Source organism: Ostrinia nubilalis, chromosome 8 (genome assembly GCF_963855985.1).
Source record: "Ostrinia nubilalis chromosome 8, ilOstNubi1.1, whole genome shotgun sequence".
Taxonomy (NCBI): domain Eukaryota; kingdom Metazoa; phylum Arthropoda; class Insecta; order Lepidoptera; family Crambidae; genus Ostrinia; species Ostrinia nubilalis.
Window position 1 is genome coordinate 250,028 of NC_087095.1, and position 21,038 is coordinate 271,065.

General features: G+C 43.1%; 2 protein-coding genes and 1 long non-coding RNA gene across 3 annotated transcripts; 1 reads left to right on the forward strand and 2 right to left on the reverse strand.

Moving 5' to 3' along the window:
* Positions 1-2,792: 2,792 nt before the first annotated feature.
* LOC135074059 (NKAP family protein CG6066) lies at positions 2,793-5,751 on the reverse strand. Its single transcript, XM_063968364.1, has 5 exons — positions 5,251-5,751; positions 4,711-4,852; positions 4,379-4,602; positions 3,620-3,887; positions 2,793-2,977 (listed from the first exon to the last, which is right to left on the reverse strand). Exons 1-5 carry the CDS (start codon positions 5,603-5,605, stop codon positions 2,806-2,808), a joined length of 1,161 nt encoding a protein of 386 aa, XP_063824434.1. The 5' UTR covers positions 5,606-5,751; the 3' UTR covers positions 2,793-2,805.
* Positions 5,752-6,092: 341 nt separating this feature from the next.
* LOC135074060 (uncharacterized) lies at positions 6,093-7,714 on the reverse strand. The gene is made up of 4 exons (XR_010257742.1): positions 7,385-7,714; positions 6,985-7,300; positions 6,810-6,872; positions 6,093-6,600 (listed from the first exon to the last, which is right to left on the reverse strand). It is a non-coding gene; the product is annotated as an uncharacterized LOC135074060 (long non-coding RNA).
* Positions 7,715-8,048: 334 nt separating this feature from the next.
* LOC135073693 (transmembrane protein 138) lies at positions 8,049-10,798 on the forward strand. Its single transcript, XM_063967829.1, has 4 exons — positions 8,049-8,286; positions 8,375-8,447; positions 9,809-9,980; positions 10,450-10,798. The coding sequence occupies exons 1-4, from the start codon at positions 8,159-8,161 to the stop codon at positions 10,554-10,556; spliced, it is 480 nt and encodes a 159-aa protein (XP_063823899.1). The 5' UTR covers positions 8,049-8,158; the 3' UTR covers positions 10,557-10,798.
* Positions 10,799-21,038: the final 10,240 nt, after the last annotated feature.

Sequence of the window (21,038 nt, forward strand, 5' to 3'; positions counted from 1 at the left end):
TGTAGTTAAATTAAAATGGAAGCTCTCCTATAGCAATTAAGAATTTAATTATATTTTTTGTACTATAAAATATGTTTACATAATAAAGAATTTATTTTTAAACATGTTTCCTTTTATTCAGAATATGATTCATGATGAAAATATCATGAGTTTAACAAATAATGCTTAGTTTACGAAATAAATATAATAATAATTACATTACAATTTCATAAAAAGGCCTGTTAAAATTGAGTTAGGTAGTTCAGATTTCCATTATCAACAACTCGACAAATTGATAGCGCAAACAAGGACGATGAACAAAAAAGCCATTATTTGTTTTGGTAAACAAATAGGGCAGATCTGATTAACTAGGTATTTATCATTAAGATTCATTCTCTAGTTTTCTTGAATACTTTTAACAGCTCGTTAATTAATTTGTTCAGATTTTTCACATTCCAGTGTTATACATAATAATGTATGGAAGTAAGGCAACTATGGTGCTTACTTTTTCATCAGATGTATTTCTGCCGGTATCCTTCCGTTTGGCCAAATTACTTTTTGCCAAATTTCACTTCGCAAACAACTTATCGCCAAAGTTTCATTTACCAAATGAACTTTTAGCAACTGTACTTTTCGCAACTAATTCATTTGGTCAAATTATCATTTGGCCAAATTTTACTTGGCAAATGTTTATATAGCAAATGTTTTATGTTGCCAAATATTATATCCCAAATAATTTGTTTGGTCAAATTGACACTTCACATACTTACCCACCGTTACCCACAAATCAAAGCATAAGGCACATGATCATGGTTTTCACAATAATTTTATGTAAAACATTGCAGAAAATAGTATGGTTGCAAAAAGTAGGTATTGCAGAAAATAGTAGGTTAGGTTAGGTTAGAACAGTGACCCTTAATGCGCGAAGGCGAGCGAAGCGTGCCGCGGCAGCGGCCGCCGAGCGCTAGAATCACCTCTATTGTTATTGAATCATTTGGAAATTTCGATACAAAGAATGAAATAAGGAAATTAATGTAGAACAAATTTTATGTTAACTCCCCACTAAACAAAATAATAACCACAAGCTAATTTGTATACCATTCTATGCACCAATCAAATTATTTTGTAAATAGTTTATCGTGAAATATTTTTGCCTAATGAAACATTTGGCAAACCATACTTTGCCAAACAATAATTTGCTAAACAATAATATGCCAAAAAAAACATTTGCGAATTAAAAGTTTGCAACAAGTTGCTTTGCCAAATGAGAATTTGCCAAATGAAAATTTGCGAAACGTTGTTTGCGATGTGATAATTTGGGAAACGTTTTTTGGCCAAACATTAGTAATCCATTTCTGCCATTTCTTTATGCATACTTTTTCGTATAACACGATTACTTAATTGCAATTCTTCGTCTCTCTGTCCCAATGATTTCACCAAGCGAAGCCTCGGTGAGCTGCAAGTTCAGCACGGGAGTCGGACGCGTTCGGTCAGCCAGCATTACGGAGGATGACGTTCACGTTTAGCGCTCTCGCATCAGACGACGCCCGCTAGGGGCCTCGCATCAAACAAAAATGGCGTTCTCGCGCTTGGCGCGCTACTTGCTGAAGGCGGCGGGCGCACGTTGGTGGTCCTCGCATCAGGCGGCGCACGCTGGAGGTCCTGGCATCAGGCGGCGCACGTTGGTGGTCCTCATATCAGGAGGCGCACGTTGGTGGTCCTCATATCAGGAGGCGCACGTTGGTGGTCCTCACATCAAACGGCGCACGCTGGAGGTCCTGGCATCAGGCGGCGCACGCTGGAGGTCCTGGCATCAGGCGGCGCACGTTGGTGGTCCTCATATCAGGAGGCGCACGTTGGTGGTCCTCACATCAAACGGCGCACGCTGGAGGTCCTGGCATCAGGCGGCGCACGTTGGTGGTCCTCACATCAGGCGGCGCACGTTGGAGGTCCTCGCATCAGGCGGCGCACGCTGGAGGTCCTGGCATCAGGCGGGGCTAGGAGTCGCGGCGCTGCGAGCGAGCGCTGAGCACGTCGCGGAACTGCGACAGGATGGCGTTCTCGCGCTTGGCGCGCTCCTCCTTGCTGAAGGCGGCGGGCGCACGTTGGAGGTCCTCGCATCAGGCGGCGCACGTTGGTGGTCCTCGCATCAGGCGGCGCACGTTGGTGGTCCTCGCATCAGGCGGCGCACGTTGGTGGTCCTCGCATCAGGCGGCGCACGTTGGTGGTCCTCGCATCAGGCGGCGCACGTTGGTGGTCCTCGCATCAGGCGGCGCACGTTGGTGGTCCTCGCATCAGGCGGCGCACGCTGGTGGTCCTCGCATCAGGCGGCGCACGCTGGTGGTCCTCGCATCAGGCGGCGCACGTTGGTGGTCCTCATATCAGGCGGCGCACGTTGGTGGTCCTCACATCAGGCGGCGCACGCTGGTGGTCCTCGCATCAGGCGGCGCACGTTGGTGGTCCTCGCATCAGGCGGCGCACGTTGGTGGTCCTCGCATCATGCGGCGCACGTTGGTGGTCCTCGCATCAGGCGGCGCACGTTGGTGGTCCTCGCATCAGGCGGCGCACGTTGGTGGTCCTCGCATCAGGCGGCGCACGTTGGTGGTCCTCACATCAGGCGGCGCACGTTGGTGGTCCTCACATCAGGCGGCGCACGCTGGTGGTCCTCGCATCAGGCGGCGCACGTTGGTGGTCCTCGCATCAGGCGGCGCACGTTGGAGGTCCTCGCATCAGGCGGCGCACGTTGGAGGTCCTCGCATCAAGCGGCGCACGTTGGAGGTCCTCGCATCAGGCGGCGCACGTTGGTGGTCCTCGCATCAGGCGGGGCTAGGAGTCGCGGCGCTGCGAGCGCGCGCTGAGCACGTCGCGGAACTGCGACAGGATGGCGTTCTCGCGCTTGGCGCGCTCCTCCTTGCTGAAGGCGGCGAGCGCGCGCTTCTCGTCGGCCGAGTAGATCTGGTTCTCTTTGCGGATGCGCACGGCTTCCATGCGACGGTGTCTGTAATCGTACGACACCACATGTGAGCAAGTGAACACTGACAGGATATTATAAAAAATCGTATAATCTGGTCCGTGAGCACGTAGAATTTTGTCCAATGACCCCTAGCTACCCATCCTTATCGCTCCCGCGTAATTATGTTGTTATCGCGCTCGCACACTCACTGCGGGTGCCAGTCGCACAGTCGCGACAGTAATATAATTACGCGCGAGCGATAAGGATGGGTAGCTAGGGGTCATTGGACAAAATTCTACGTGCTCACGGACCGGGCTTTAAAACTCATTTATTTTTGCAAGTAGGCTTTAGAAAGCATTTTAACATGTCTCAGTATTAACTCTGCTTAACGACAATAAATGGGCCTGTGCTGAGAAGAGTACTCGGTGTGTATGAACATTACGCCGAGCGCTCGAGTATGTGACTCGAACTTCTTCTTCTTTTCTTTTCGTGTCGACAACAAACCTACACAGTGTCAGCCCAAAACTCTGTCTCGACCGAGTAAACATTTTACTGTCTCGCCATTTTACTCGGTACGTGTGATCAAGGCTTTAGTCACTATTCTATATTATAATCCTCGGTTTGAAAAGCTACCAATTAATAGCGCCAGATTGGGACTACTCGATGCTGTATAGGTTAGGTACACACCTGCTCCCGCTCATGACGTATCCGACGGACTCGTAGGAGGCGATCTCGTCGGAGGTGAGTCCGATCTCTCCGCGGCGCGGGATGCGCTTGCCCTCGGCCACGTAGGCGGCCATGGCGGCGCCCTCGCCCGGCAGCAGCGCGCGCCCGAAGTCCTTGTGGCCCAGCGCGAAGCCCACGCGCGGCGCCGGCCCGAACGCCGAGCTGGCCAGCTCCTCCTCCTGCCGCTTGCTGGACTTCGACTTGCTGCCCGCTTCCACTTCGTGTTCCTCTGCCACGATAAAACAAATATTAAGAACCATTTACCAAAATACAGGGTGTTAGGTAAATGGGTATATGAGCTGACACTAGCCCATATTAACATGGTCTATATGACCAATCTCATACAAATCCGATTTTATAAAATTTATTTTGTATGAAAATTAAAAAAATTAAAATGATGACATCAACTTTCTGACTTCACCATACCATTTAAATGACCATGTTAACATGGGCTAGTGTCGGCTCATATACCCATTTACCTAACACCCTGTATAAGTAGTTAAGTAGACCTATCAATCCTAACATGTCTTTCTTATCTTAACTATAACAAAAATCACATCTATGAATACAGCAATAAATCACACAAGAGTGTAACAACCGAGAAAGAAGATGCCGAGATTGATTTGCTTGAATTGTAATACCTAAATGCTAATGTAGTGAAGCAATAAGTATTGAGATGTTAATTAGGATAGGATAGATAATGTATAAATTAAAACTTACTTCCTTTTTCCACCCAAATTTCTTCCTCACTGCTTGAACTGGAGTCACTGCTGGAGCTCTTGGATTTCTTTTTTGCTTTTTTGCGAGCTTTCTTTACTTTTTTCAATTTCTTTTTCAGTTTTTTTAGTTTTTGCTTTGTGTCTTCTTTATCTTTGGATTTTTTGCTTTTCTTTTTCTCTTTACTTTTACTGCTGTTTTCTGCCGGTGAAGTTTCTTCTTCAGAGCTGTTATGAAATAAACAAATAAAGCTTATAATTTTGATGAGCATCTTTTAAGGTACAATTCTAAAACATCACCAATATAAATAAGCTAAGATTTCTAGAAAAACTTACTCAGGTCTCATGGGGGACTTGCCCCAAACAGAAGAGACACCGATCAGTCCAATCCTCTCACGCTCCTCCCGCCGGGCGTCCAAGAACTCTTCCTCTTGGGGCTTGTAGCGAGTCTTGGGCCCACTTCCTCCACTACCCAAACCTACAAATAAACATTAACATTCTTAGTGATTCTGATGAATAAGCAATGACACAAAGATCAATTTTTCTGTTATCATGCTCATTAACCCTAGGATGCACCATCTTACCTAACTATATTAAACGTCAAAAATCTGTTATGGTTAGCTTAGGCACAAACCATCGATTTTTAGTTAGCCGATAGTTGGGCCCGATTTTTATTTGTAAGAAGAATCGGCCAAATCAAATCAGTGTAATGTGTGCACTTTCATACATACCCCTACTGATCAACTGCCCGACTAAACTATCAGCCGACGAAAAATTGATGGTCTGCACATAGGCTTAAAGTTAAGGTGGTGCAACTGAGGCTAAGAATATAATTGCAACAATGGAACCAAAAGGTACATGTAAAAAGATCCAAACCTCCACCACTGCCAAGTCCACCACCACTGAACTCTCTGTATGAGCTTCGGCCTCCAACTCGGTCCCGGTCATGAGGTCTGCCGCGATCTCTGCTTCGCTCCCGAGTCCTCTCGTGGTCCCTGTTGTACTCGCGCGGCCTGTCGCGGTCCCTGCTTCGTTCCCGAGTCCTCTCACGGTCTCTACTGCGCTCCCGCACCCGTTCACGGTCTCTGCTTCGATCACGAGTTGCTTCGCGATCCTTGTGACGATCTCTGCTGCGGTCAGGCCTGTCCCTTTCGTTGCTTCTGTGCCTATCGCGACTGGGGCTGCGGTGTCGGTCGCTGCTTCGTCGCCGACCACGCTCGTCCCCTGTCATAGTTTTTCGCGGTTAATTAATTTTATTCGTCAAAATACAAAAAGGGTTTCCAATTCACAGCTAAAGAAACTTGTTACACTAAATAAATATTAAATTATTCATTCAAATAGAACGAAAACAAACATGCTGCCTGCATTCGTCGTATATTTATCTGTCATTTTGACAATTGAGTAACTTGACATCTCTCACACATTATATGTCACTGTCATATAGACTTTTTTTTTTTCAATTTACTTATGCAGCGATGAAACATTGATGATACAGCCCAGTATAAGAATATAATGCGTTAATCCACTGAAATTCTTCTAGTCACACTTTCTTTAGCATACTTTGCTTCTTCTTACTACTATTAGCATACTTCTTTGAAAACAAATATCTTTCTATTCAAACCACGTTGTGCACTTAGCTTGTGCTTCAACTTGAAAATCAATAACTTGAACAAAGCAGTCTTTTGGTCTGCCCACGTGACTTCAATAAATCAATACCACAGATTAGAGAGTATGTCTAAAGACAGATAGGAAACGGCCCTAGTATTGGTTGAACGATAAACAAACTGGTACCGAGCTAGATTGTCCAGTAGGTGGCGCTGAATACAATATGGCGTCTGCCGCCCACAGATTAAATATACCTGTCATACTTTTTTATGATCCGTTCCTTTTCATGTATTGCGGTTAAAAATAAAACTATTGAAGTATCAAATGAAACTTTATTGATGAAATATAACATGAAATATTTTGTTTACGAAAATCAATAAGCATTAAAACTATTGGATTTTAAAAGATTACAGTTACTATTATGATTACAGTACATTGTTTTAGTTTTTACATAATGTACTCACGGCTTGACATGTGTATGTAACTCATACAAAATAAGTTGCGTTATGACTTATAGTAAAATAGTTTAATGTTCTCCATAAATTCACACGTTCACTCTCACTTTGGTTCTGTCCAATCCAATAGCCACTGTACAGGCCAGATCTACACGTTTCTCACCACCTGTAAAATATAAATGAAATATTTGTAAATTTAAAGCAAAAAGATGCACATGTCACCATAAGACTGTAATCTCCTACATCATCTACATTCTACACTAATATTACTAAGAGTACAGCAGATAAACAAGTGATCCGTCTTATCTACCATACCTACCTACTGTCTGTTTTGTTTCTAGATTTGCACTACTTTGTTAAATAAAATTAATTTACCTTGTCAAATGTGTACTTGTCAATCAATTACATGTACACTCACAGAATCTGGATTCCACCAATCTGTATATTAAAAAATTAACTTTTAGGTCTTTCTATTTGATCCTAGTCGAAAAGCATCAGAGGATAGGGTTAGAATCATTTTGAGGGTGTTTTAAATTTTAAAGGTACTTACCAAATGTTCTTATCAACAGAAGTTGTTTTAATTGTTATCTGGGTAATTCATCCAATACACATCTTCCTAATTTAATGCATTTATGTCATGGCATAACCTGCAAATGAAATGAGTTCATCGTTTGTAATCAAGCATTCTTGGTCTGGTTTTATTGCTTATAGGTTTCTTCTAAACTTATTTGAATAGGAAGTAAAGGTTGGTTCATCTGGATTTTAAGTACCAGTTGACAATAATGAGCAGCACCGGTGATTCCATAGCAAGCACTTTTATTGTAATTGCAGCTTATCACCTTATAAGTTCGAAGTTCGATATTAACCTGAAACAAATAGGTACTTAGATTCACTGTATAAAACACGTATCATTCACTGTGTCCTGCAATCTATGCCTGCAATGTACCTACGTGTATTGTATTTTGGGTCCAAACTCCAAAGTATGTTGTTACTCCATGAAACGATAAATATTTAGTTACCATTGATTTAAATGGAGTTATGAATGATATTGTAATGAAGATTTAATCCTTTGTGTGGTTCAATACTTGATAAAACATGATGTTGCTGCAAGCTGCAATAACCTTTCTCGAGTGGATATCTTACTTGAGAGAAATTTCTTCGTAAACAAACATCAATCCAACAGGCAATCCATGCACATGTAGTTCTTATTAATAATGATTGAGAAATTATTGATTTTAATTAGACAAAATTTGTTTAGAAAAACACGTTTTTTCGATGAAAATTTTTGACGTTTATTTTTTTAATAATGTCACAGTTGTGGACTTGAGACGGAACTAAAGTGATTAAAGTGAAAATTACGACTTCGAAATAATACACTTTTAAATAATCATTTCATTTATAGAATGCAAATAGATTCAATAAAATAATTTATAAATAAAAGTTGAAGTTGTAATTCGAAAATGTTTACTAACTTGATTCCAAACACGAAAAAGACCATTGTCGCATACAAACAAAGGACAACTATAAAAAAAGTCACTTCCTCTCGGAACTGTCAAAAAAATTCACTCTCTATGGAGCTGTCAAACTCTATGGCGTTTCCACCCCGTGATCAATACAGCCGATATCGCCGGGCCCGGCAGCGTCTTAAACGCGCGCCTGTTTGCAATTAGCATTTGCAGTAGAAGAGAGTGCACAAAAATCGTAAGCAATATTCGTGCTCCAAAATGAAGCTTTCTACGTCAAGATACAGTTTTTGCTTAATGTTTCAAATTGTGGCCATCGTATTCGATTTGTTTTTCAACTGTATAAGTTTGTTCCCGAGATCTCGCGACGGACTTCTTGTAATATTCATGTAAGTTCACAAACATAATATTTAAGTTTCAGCAGCTATTACTTGGGTATTTTACTTAGATAATTAATAAAATTTATTTCTTTTTCAGATTTCAAGATTTATTTCTGGTACTCTCCATCACTACCATGTTGATAACGCTGTTCTCAACATACCTATTCCAGGTACTATGTGTATCTTTAGCTCTAGCTAAACTTTAGCTTTTATTATCACCACATTCACCACGCATGGGTTGGCACCCGGGGCGACTTTCTTTCTGTTGAGCACCCATCCCGACAATCAACCGATTCACCACAAATCAATCAAATCTCGAGACACTCAACAACGCGTAACAATGTCACTCTTTACGAATATTACACATTAACACAATTACTACACACACACCTATACAAACAGTTTTATCTTTTTATTAGTATTCTTTTCATTAGTATTCTTAATAAACGTAGTCATAATATCATCCTTACCGATTTCCCGCCTTTTGTATTTATCTGTGCACTAATATTACTATTTATGTATGTTTATCTAGACAATTTTTATGCAGCTTTTTTATTTTTTTATTTTACCAATGGTCCGTGACCCTCACTCGGCATGGGGCACACTGAAAACCAGCGCCGTGGCCTTCGTCACCGTGGGCCACGGCATATGCTGAGTGGGGTCCCGTTGCAGTGGGCATCTTTTTGGTGAATGGGTGGCACTGCTCAGTTTACTCTTGTTTTTATTTTGTCTTCTTTTATTATTATGTGCCACTGTCATGTCTATGTAATTGCCTGTATTTGTGTGATGTCCACTGTAATAAATGTATCTTTCTTTCTTTCTTTCAAATGCGTTTGGGCGAACCAGGGCGAACCGTTACTTTTGTTGCAACTTAATAGAGATAATATGGGTATGGGTATTCCTCATTCGCGGCAGTAGTAATAGTTTGTATTAAAATATAAATGGGTTTAAATCTCACAATGGACAAGGGTGAAGTTAGGTCAAGGAAACCACAGATATGGATCTAATCCATATCTGTGAAGGAAACAATATTTTCATACAAATGTATACCTGCAATACATCCTACCTATACTGCTTCTTCATCAAATCGATAAAACTCGAGTTAGGTAACATCAGAATATCTAAGTTGCGCGCGTATATGTACATAACTTGGTTAGGTACAGGAAAAAGGTGGCTTTTCTGGTGGTCAATCAGTATTGAAAGGCATCAGGAAATGTGGATGCTAGACGCGATTAGATGTCATTTAGAATTAGATTTTTGATGAACTGGCTGAGAAAACGCGCGCACTTCGATGCATGTCGAGTAGCTGTGACGTCAAAGACCTAGCGCGTTGCGACTTGGCAATGACAGTGGGGCGCCACCGTCAATACCGGATCGCTAGTTCCGATTTTTGCCATGTTGGAAACCATATAGTTGAACGATGGTAGCGCCCCCCTGTCATTGAGTTTGGTGGGACAGTTCAGCGTGGGTCATCTATACGAGGCGGATTTATAAGTTGTGTGACTCCTTTCGTATCGTTTGCTTCCGGCAGGCCGGTCTGGTGGAGGTGCTGATCCGCAAGTTCCGCGCGGCGGGCTCGGTGTGCCTGGCGTACATGGTGGCGTCGGTGGTGCTGCACACGGCCTGGCTGCTCGACAAGTGGACAGAGAAGGAGTCCATCTCCTCGCCGCTGCTCATCGCCTTGTTCACTATCCAGCGCGTGTGTGAGTATCACATCACTTAGGGGTTTGGCATTCACTTGATTTGGCAGCTTAACACCAACCGAGAACAAGTCTACTGGGAGTTGGGAGTATTTTATTATTGTTCCGTTGCGAAGCACATGGAATTCGCGCGGCGAACAGAACCGCCATAAGCGGAAGTTGGAGTAATTTATTTAAACTATAGACCTATCACGTATGGGTCCTGCCAAATGACGTCCACTGTTGGACAAAGGCCTCCGCCAAGGATTTCCATAACGACCGGCCTTGTGCAGAGCCCGCATCTGCAGGCTCTTCCCGCGACCTTCACGCTACGTCTTCCGGCTCGCGGTCGCCACTCGAAAACTTTTCTGCCCCAACGGCCACCGTCTCTACTAGCTATGCCCCGCCCACTGCCACTTGAGCGGATCTCCTCATTTCTACCGGTTTACTATCAAGTCTTCCTGCTGATCCGATTTATTTTGCATCCGCGCAGTGTCGCCGTGGTACTACTTCGTGGCCAAACGCGCGGCGCTGCGCGTGGCGGACCCACGCATGTGCGAGGACGTGGACTGGATCAACGGCCAGCTGGCGACGCGCTGAGGCATGCGCGCGCACGGTTAGACTATCCTGGAGCTTACTAATTACTCTTTACTTGAACCCTAAACGTAACCGAGCTATACTAAATAGCTCTTATTTTGTGAGCATCTTTACACGACTGTCGTTTTGTAACTATTTTATGAGACTGTATGTGCCCGCTAGCTAAAAAAACGCCCTTAGATAACGATTTGGCCGATGTAACATTAGTTTACTCTTGTTAGTTTTTACGCTGCGGCGCCGCTAAGTAGGTATTCATCGAGGTCAGTGTTTTTCAACCTGTGGGTCGCGACCCCCTGGGGGGTCGCGAGAGGTCGTAAAAACTACCTCAGTAAAAAAACAGTAAAGGTTTAAAGCTAGATTTATCCGAAATATAATTATGCAAATGTTGTATACTTATATTGTGGAATCTGTTCAGCGTCGATTCTTGAGAGGTCTGTGCTGTAGACTGGGACTTAGACGCAAGTTACCTAGTTATGAGGATAGACTTCGGGAGTTTGGAATGAGCAGTTTGGAAGACCGTCGGGATGTGGTAGATCTTTGCACCTTGCATAAAGTAGTGAATGGTGCACTCGACTCTTCACTGCTTCAAAAGATACTGTTTAGGGTTCCGAAACGTTCAGTGCGTCGACCTCAGCTGTTTCATGTACCACTCGCTACAAATAATGTCTCAGTAAATCACCCTATTTACAGAATGTGCAGGGCCTACAATAGTCTTGACGTTGACAAGGACATATTCCAGCATACATTTCGGGTTTTTAAAAATAAATTAAGAAATGCTGATTAGATTGTTGGATTAGTTGTTGTTGTAGCTAACATTAGTTTTTGTTGTTTTATCTAAGCACTTAAGTTATTAGGCATAGTTGTGTGCAGTTGTAATTGGTCCATAGATTTGTAAGTGATTTGTAGCTGTATTTTTTACTAAATAAGTAGTATTCTATGTACTGTAACTGTACCTATTAATAAATAAATAAATAAATAAATATTGAAGAATTTGGTCCCTACAACATCTTCGTAAAAGGCATGAAAAAAAGCGAACGGTCGGGGGGTCGCAAAAGTTTTTTTCATGCTAGGGGGGTCGCGTCATGAAAAAGGTTGAAAAACACTGATCGAGGTCATCAAAAGTGCGCGCTGTAAATAAGACGCACAATAGTAGTTTTATTTATGTTACGTATTTTCACTTATCCCCTCTTGATGATGTATTTCGCTCCTGAAAGGATACTAATCGACTGTTAGACAAAAGACAACACACTTAAAGGATTGTTCGTTGAAAACGCAGCTACAGTGAAGGCAACGGCGAAAAACATGTCATTAAATGGTGAGACTGATTACACAGGGATTGCTAATAATATTGTGAAGGATAACGTTGTTGTTAATATTGATTGCACTCGTGCAATCGTGGGAACGACAAGTCGGGAGTGTTTCTGTTTTTATGAATGAACTGAAGATGCGTCGCTAGTGACGCACCATACAAGCACAAAATAAATATCAATTAAAGCTTCATTCATACACAGACATTGTAGGTTCCGTGCTTAATCAGTCAGGCCCGGTATCCACTGGTTTCAAGTAACCTATTCCACATAATTACTAGGTTTAAGCACAAAATATACAATTTTACTATCGACCAACAAGTTTTAAATAAAATGTTATGAACGTCTCATCTAAAGTGGACTGAGTGGACACCTGGCCTAAGAAGAGTATTTCTGAATGTGAAACATATTAACCATTAATTAAATATTGGTGTTTGTAGACAGTTTTAAATTCTCGATGTACAACAAGCATATTCAAATAAATGTTAACTACAGTATCATAAAGGATTAAAATAAGTTATAAAGTTCTAAATGTCTATGTATTCAATTATTAAATGTCAATATTGATGGTTGGAACTTGGAATATTTTACTTAAATATTAGCGTAATACCTATAAAATGCGAGGAAAGGTGCCAATGGATAGGTATTTGCACAAATGGGATATTGTAAGAACGTCCTCCAGCTGCCACTTTAAGGATTGCCATTGGCCTAAAGTTAAACCTGGATGATGGAAGACCCTGTCGCACGTGCAAGTGTTGGTAATTTTCATTAAAATAATGTACAAGTAAACATGATCGATTTTCCCACTGTAGCAATACCCCCATTTAGATGCATAAATAATAAATATGGATGTTGGTTGTGCAATAATCAAATTATTAATCAACGTAATTTCAACTCACGATTGGTGACATTAATATTAATCCCAATGGTACACCTACTTGATACCATTCTGAACTTAGGGCGAGATCACACCAGTTGTAGGTTTAAATTGCGGTGACTATAGTACATAGTGTATTACAATAAAACCATAACACTTGTAGTTTCAATAATTTACTGTTCCAAAAATCATGGTAGTCATCTTTCAGAAGTTAGATTAATTATTAATAATATCTAAAACGAATCACTTTTCATTAGAACGGAAACTATTAGACAATATAAATCTTTATACGTGTCGTTATTGTAAAACTTTTTGACTATTAAATTTATAATACATTTAATAAAGCAAACGAAGTGTTTTATTTAACGATTCCCTTTAATATTGCTATTACAAACCTTTAAATTAAAATATCAAGAATGGAAGAGTATTTACAATTTGGTACATTATAATTTGTACTTGTCTAGCGAACCCTTGGTTAGTCTTTCTGTTCCACAGAAGATAGGAAGATATAGGTAAATACTACTATTAGATGAAGGTAAGTACGCATAAATAAGCCTTACAATTTTATGAATAAGATCTCTGATGTCTGGGATGAATAGGTGGTAGCCACTGATAATGTAATACAAATAATTATATTTTTTTGATGGTCTGTTTGCATTATCTGATCTGATATATTAAAGAATATTTCAGCTTTGCATAAGTAAAATAAATACCAGATACCTTTTGATAAACTGACAAGTTGACAATAGTCCAAAACGGCATCTGTGTCGGACTGCCGAATCGAGGGTCATTTGTTCGATCCCGTCGTCAGACTCCTTTAGGTTCTTCTGCGACCCTGTTTTATATTTTATGGAGCAGGAGACCCGCCTTTATACAAGCGTATTTTTGGCTTAACTGGAGCTTATTATATTAGTTGCTGATTACTGTTTAATATTAGTTAGCTGGAGACGTAATAAATAAAAAAAAAACTAATACCTTCATTGAAAATGTCTTGGGGGGGTTTCTTGCACACGCGGAGCTTATGCACTATTGTCGAGTCTGAAGAGAGAACTGGTCCGATAATGGCATCTATACAGGGTGTTAGGTAAATGGGTATATGAGCCGAGACCAGCCCATGTTAACATACTCATATAAATACTATAGTGGTGTCAGAAATTCTGGGAAAGGTACCATTATTGAGTAATCAGCTGATTCAGTTTTTGTCGCCAGATTGCGTCGTGATACCCCTGAAAATTAATAGTACGACAAACTTGCGTAGATAAAACAAATAACAGAATTCATTATTATTTTCTGCCTAAAAATTTTTCTCTGAGAGGCAAAAACCTTAAGCAGTTCCCCAGGAAAATCAGTCCATCTAAAAAGATTTAGCATAAGTCAAATATTCCCTTACCTTATTTGATTCAATTTGGATAAGTAAAAGTAAACAAAGTGGTCAAGAATTAATTTTACTTCATTGCCTGTAACTTACTTATTAAAATTAATTGAATAATCATTAAACTTGATAACTGATTAAGGAAAATGAGACATTGTAGGTAATCATCTAAATTTTATCATCGTAAATCACGATTATTGAAAAAAAACCTTAGGCATTAAAGAAAGTGTCCAACGCACTGTTTAATCTTTGAAGGACAACGAAAGGTCCTATTTTTCTCGAACAATGGGACGGCACGTGTAGCGAGAGTGAGACGCAAGACGTATCGCACGGCGGCTTTCACTTGCAAGAAAGAGTTGGAAGATCATCGCGGCGCAGGAGTAGGGAAGTGACATTGAAGGCAAAAAATCGATTAAGATTTTTCTCTTGTTCAATAATAAATCGTTGAAGGATTTTTTTTCTACAAATAATAAATTCAGGTGCCATTAATTAATTTCCAATCATTAATGGAGACGACATGTGGTTGGGGTTAAGTTTTCATTTCATGATTGACTAATGAAGGTCGAGTCGTCTCTGGGGTCAAAGTGTCGTAATTACAGTGCCGTAATTACAATCCAGTTGGTCAGTAATCTTGCTGATTGTCTATCAATAGTCTATCGAAGGCCCACCCAATCACTCATACTATCGTTAATAAAATATTATCATATTAATTATTTTCTAAGAAAAATAAAAGCGTTTATCGCAAATTAAATTTAGCTAAAACATTTCCAAAAGCATGGCAGATTACGGTTTTCTTAATTTACCAAATAAAACTGTGTTGTTAGTTTTTTTTCTTCAATATCTTCTATCTGATTTAGACCAATCGATAGTATGAGCGATTTCAGGTAGGTAGGATCTATCAATTATTCGATAATTGATTTTAAGACATTCCTATTGATTAGTCAGATGGGTTTCAAACAATTTGATATTTTAATCGATTTTTTGTAATATCAATATCGATTACCGAATTTATGGAAAAAATAATGACCTCGCACTAGTTGCACCGCGCATGCGCCATGCGGCCATGTTTATTTGTTTACATTATTATTTGATCAGTTTGTTGCGATGTTTTGTTGTTCTACGTTCTGGATAATTAGATATTAAAATAGCTAAGTAATACAATGACATTATGGTGTTGAGTGGTGTTGGTGCAATAGGACTTTGTGTTTTCTTTAGTGTGATGAACGATTTATGTCCGGGAGACCTTCCGTTCCACGATACCTTGTGTCATAATGTTTTCGCGGGTGGTTGAATCGACACCACCATACCACCGCGAAGGGAGACCCGGAGATCCCGTTCTTGAAAATAGGATTTCACTACAAGTACCTACCCGGTCACTTGAAAGCGTGGGAAGGTAAATAAGTGAGTGGATGGATGTGATAATGTGTTGCGATTCGTTTTGTGAATTAGAGTGAAGTGTTACCCCCTGAATATCTTGGATTGCTTGCAGAGTCAATAAAAAGAGGTAAGTGAAGAATTGGTTCAAAAGTAATAATAAAAGTGGGCGGTGCCGACTCGCGTCAAAATTTGTGAATGAAATACCGTTTGACCACGTTTGACCTAGGAGGGAGTTGCGCGATCGTAGGGCTGTCCAAAAATTAAAATAATAATTATTTATTTAGTTTTGTATGGGAAAATATTATTTATTAAATATTACGATATCCACTTTCTGACACCACTATAGTATTTATATGAGTATGTTAACATGGGCTAGTTTCGGCTCATATACCCATTTACCTAACACCCTGTATAATAAAAAATGTTTACTTGTCACTAATGATAAATCCGACGTAAGCCAGTTGATGTTACATAAATCTTATCGCGCTACGTAAGGGCCCGCGCGTCGCGGTCGGGCCTAGAAGTTGGAGCGGCACAGCGGGCAGTTGGCTCTGTGGCTCGACACGAACCACTTGTGCTGGAACAAACAATGGGAATCATTCATAGCGTAGGCAAAGAGTAGCATATAAATGATGTTTTAGGCATATTTTTTACATAATGTATTGAACCTCAGTAAATTCCACTTTTTGCCATAACAGTCAATTTAATTTATTAATTCGAAATCTGACTGTCTAGTAAAAATGTCAAATCTCCAGCCATAGTTTGGAACCCCTGATACTATAAGGCCCTTTTCACACGTCCCGGTTACCGGCTAACCGGCGCCGGGTATCCGGCGGTGAAGTGTATGGGCATGGTACGTAGCTTTCACATGTTCCGGCGGCGTAATTAATCCGGCATGCCCATACACTTCACCACCGGATACCCGGCGCCGGTTAGCCGGCAACCGGGACGTGTAAAAAGGGCCTTAGTCGAGCTGCTACAATCCTCGCGCTTCACTGTGTCACTGTGCCACCGCACGCGCCGCTTGCCGCGCTCGCTTTAGGCCCGCGCATTCAGTGTGGACGTACACTTTGGTTGATGACGTCGAGTCTGTCATTTCGGCTGTGCTATCAGGCCTGTTCATCTCCGCGAGTTTGCATCGAAAACAAAACACGCACGATGGCCCACCTACAGGATATTATTCGACAAGGCCTCACATACGAGCGAACATTGACTCACGCACGCGTATTCTTGTGTATGGTGGAAGAAAATAAAGAAAATGGTGTACTAAATACTGTGCAGTATTTATCTGCCTAAATAATAATAAAAACACAGAATGTACTTTTTTAAGTTGCCTCAAGACACTGAGAGGTAAATAAGTAGTTAATATTATTCATGATAATTCATGCTAAATCATGTATTTCCTCCGCCGTTCTTATTATTATTCTGTGGTACTACGTACAGAAGTTTTACTTCGCGAAGGTATTTAAAAAATAGTATGCTCAATGTCATTAACAATATGGTGTAATTTAGCCTGTCTCAAGAGTCAAGCACCATTTTGTTGACAAACGTCAGTGATCGGCACTGCGCCGAAGCTATAGGGTTGACTTCGGTAAAATGATGTGACGTGAGGTGCCAAACTGCGGAAAATGGCGGAGGAAATATATGATTTAGCATGAATTATCATGAATAATATTAACTACTTATTTACCTCTCAGTGTCTTCAGGCAACTTAAAAAAGTTCATTCTGTGTTTTTATTATTATTTAGGCAGTTAAATATTGCCCATGTTTAGTACGCCATTTTCTTAATTTTTTCCATCATACACAAGAATACGCGTGCGTGAGTCAATGCTCGCTCGTATGTGAGGCCTTGTCGAATAGTAATCGTGTAGGGTGCAATCGTGCGTGTTTTGTTTTCGATGTAAACTCGCGGAGATGAACTGGCCTGCTTTGGTTGAGAACGAGGAGTCTGTCATTTCGGCTGAGCTATAAACAAAAGAAACGTAGCAGTGTGCACTCACGATGCACTCGGTGTGGAAGCGGTTGCGGCACTGGTGGCAGCGCACGAGCGGCAGCTGGCCGGTGGCGGGGTGCAGGCGGCAGTAGCACACGTAGCACGGCGGCGCGCTCTCCACGTGCGAGCTGATGGCCGCGCACCACATCTTCACCGCGTTCAGGATCGTGCCGTTCTGGGGACGATGTTCGGTTAGCAGATCGATTCAACGTGATGAGTAATAGTCCTACTTATAGTCTATCCAATATAGCTTGATTAGAATGACAGCTGTCATCAAAAGTAACGACATAACTTTGTAGTAGCGATCAATGAGAGCTAAATATTGGCGGACAAGAAATAATTCACGTCTGACTTACAAACAATATTTTCGACGACAGTGCTTCCAATAAAAATGATAATTTCGTGTAAATGCAGCGTTAAATTACACCAATAAGTAGTAATTCGAAATCATAAAAATCAAGCTAGAGTATTAACGACGTCTCTACAAGGTTATCTCGAGTTACAAAAATGTTAGTGTTGGGACATATCGACAAATGTCATATTAAATTAAAACTATTTTTTTTACATTTAACAAATTTTTTTTCTAACTAATTTTTTAACATATTTAAGTCAAGTTATACGTTTTTCTAAATGTTCACTATTAAAAACCAAAAAACATTTCATTCTTAAATAATCAAACATCGGAAATCAATCACCGGTAATTTTTTGGGTATTCATAGCACCGTTGCTCTAGAAGAGATGCCCACCGCCCTCTAGCGAGAGGAAAAAACCACTGAAGAACACTGATGATAATGACTACGACTTAGGTTGTACATCTACTTAGGTTTACTGTCTTTAAATTTAAATAAATAAAATAAAATAAAAGGTATTTATTTCAGGCATAGCCCATAAAAGTGTTAGTAACAAAGGTCTTATAAACTATGGTTAGTAAATCACACAGTAACCTAAACACAATTAACGAACGACAATTTGGTGTCTTTAGTAAGATGGGCGCGTGTCCAGTGCTGCATGATGGCACTGTCCACGTCCAACCTCGCCGCGACACTCTGCAGGAGGCTGTTGGAGCTGCCACGCACACGGTGGATCAGGGACGCCGTGCGCTTTCTTAAAATGGCAGCAAAGCTATCTCCTCGAGCTTCTGCCAGCATCCCTGATGCACTGCAGTATCGTCGCAGCCCCATCAGCATCCTGAATGCGTCATTATACTGAGTGCGCAGGGCCCTGTATGCTCCTTGGGTGTAGTTTGTCCACAGGCTGCACGTGTACAGAGAGTTACAGTAGGCTTTAAAAAGTGTGATCTTTACCTGTTTAGTACATCGCGCAAACCTGCGAGCAATCATATTAGCCCTAACACACAAGGCACAACGTAAATCATAATTGTCATTTTTATGAATAAAGATATATGAAGAAAAATTGGGTGCATTTTTTCATATCATTTTTTCGAAAACTTATCGATACATCTATGTAAACCGTACGAAACATACCCATCACTAGTCACATTCGTTTGACAGCCGTCATTCTAATCAAGCTATATTGGATAGACTATAGTTACTGTGTACGGGCCTCCGCTAAAACTTGCGAGGGCGCCCGCACGTGTTGAAAAATAGTATGAACGCGGTGTGGCGCACATGCGTGTGACGTGTCCGTACGCGCAGCGGGAGTTAAATACACGGGCGCGTATTTATGGACGGGCGCATGCAGCGGGTGCGACATCCGCTCGTAAACTCACGCTCCGTGCACCCGCGCAAGCTTTAGCGTAACTGTGGAAGAGCTGCGTTTTGACAGCTTATAAAAATGTGTCCATCAACAATTTTTAACTACTGAAAATTTACTATAGGCTCCGCCTTGGTGGAATCCGGGCCTAATAGACAAATTAAGTCCGATTTACACCAATTAATTATTCAGGAAACCAGGAAATCTGATTGGTTACTCAAAACACTTCTGAGCTCTTCTTCGACTTGGTGGAAACCGGTCCTTGCGAAGACTAGCAAGCTACATGTGATTGTGTAGGACAGCGGTTCCCGAATGGTGGTCCGCGGAACCCTGGGGTTCCGTGGAAAGGCCGCAAGGGTTCCGTAAAAAATATTATCCCACGTTTCGTGACCGACGTTGTTCGCTCGCACCGACTTGTTTGAGCACAAGGGAGGGGCAGGGCGTGCGGGCGGAGTAGTACAGGGGTTCCGCTAGGAAAAGTATAATCAATTAGGGTTCCTTGGCAAAAAAAATTGGGAAGCCCTGGTGTAGGATATTGACCTGGTAGGCGATGTACATGGCGACCCAGTTGGTGCTGACGGCGGGGCGCGCGGCGGGCGCGGTGACGCGCGGCAGCGCCAGCGGGAACTCGGGCTCCAGCCGCACCCACAGCTCGACGGGCCGGTCCTCGATGCTAAGTTATAGGGGAAGTTATACAATAACCGCGAGGTTGGTATGGCCATGGGTGGTGGTGGGTTGACCTCGGTGTCCTCGAGCTCGGCCCGGCGCGCCAGCAGCGTGTCGAGCTGGCGGCGGATGAGCGCGGGCGCCACGAAGGCGGCCACGAGGCGAGCTAGGGCCGCCCACTGACCTCGGTGTCCTCGAGCTCGGCCCGGCGCGCCAGCAGCGTGTCGAGCTGGCGGCGGATGAGCGCGGGCGCCACGAAGGCGGCCACGAGGCGAGCTAGGGCCGCCCACTGACCTCGGTGTCCTCGAGCTCGGCCCGGCGCGCCAGCAGCGTGTCGAGCTGGCGGCGGATGAGCGCGGGCGCCACGAAGGCGGCCACGAGGCGAGCTAGGGCCGCCCACTGACCTCGGTGTCCTCGAGCTCGGCCCGGCGCGCCAGCAGCGTGTCGAGCTGGCGGCGGATGAGCGCGGGCGCCACGAAGGCGGCCACGAGGCGAGCTAGGGCCGCCCACTGACCTCGGTGTCCTCGAGCTCGGCCCGGCGCGCCAGCAGCGTGTCGAGCTGGCGGCGGATGAGCGCGGGCGCCACGAAGGCGGCCACGAGGCGAGCTAGGGCCGCCCACTGACCTCGGTGTCCTCGAGCTCGGCCCGGCGCGCCAGCAGCGTGTCGAGCTGGCGGCGGATGAGCGCGGGCGCCACGAAGGCGGCCACGAGGCGAGCTAGGGCCGCCCACTGACCTCGGTGTCCTCGAGCTCGGCCCGGCGCGCCAGCAGCGTGTCGAGCTGGCGGCGGATGAGCGCGGGCGCCACGAAGGCGGCCACGAGGCGAGCCAGGGCCCGGCCCGCGCGCCCGGCCGCGCCCCACCAGCCGCGCGCGCCGCCGCCGCCCGCGCCGCCCACGCAGGACGAGATGGCGCGGCACGACACCAGCCCCACGGAGCTCCACCAGCGCGAGTCTGCAAGGGACAAACGACATTAAGGCGCTACCTCGTAAAAATTTTCGGCCGACTGAATGCCTCGCACACAGAGGGATAGAAATATGATTTCTCAGTGCGAGGAAAGGGACAGCAATAGCGCGCGCGGCGCGGAATAAAATAACGTAAGCGACAAAAATCGGAAATCATGTATTTATTGAAAAACCAAATACTATTTAAAGAAAATGACTCGACCAGTACTTAGAATA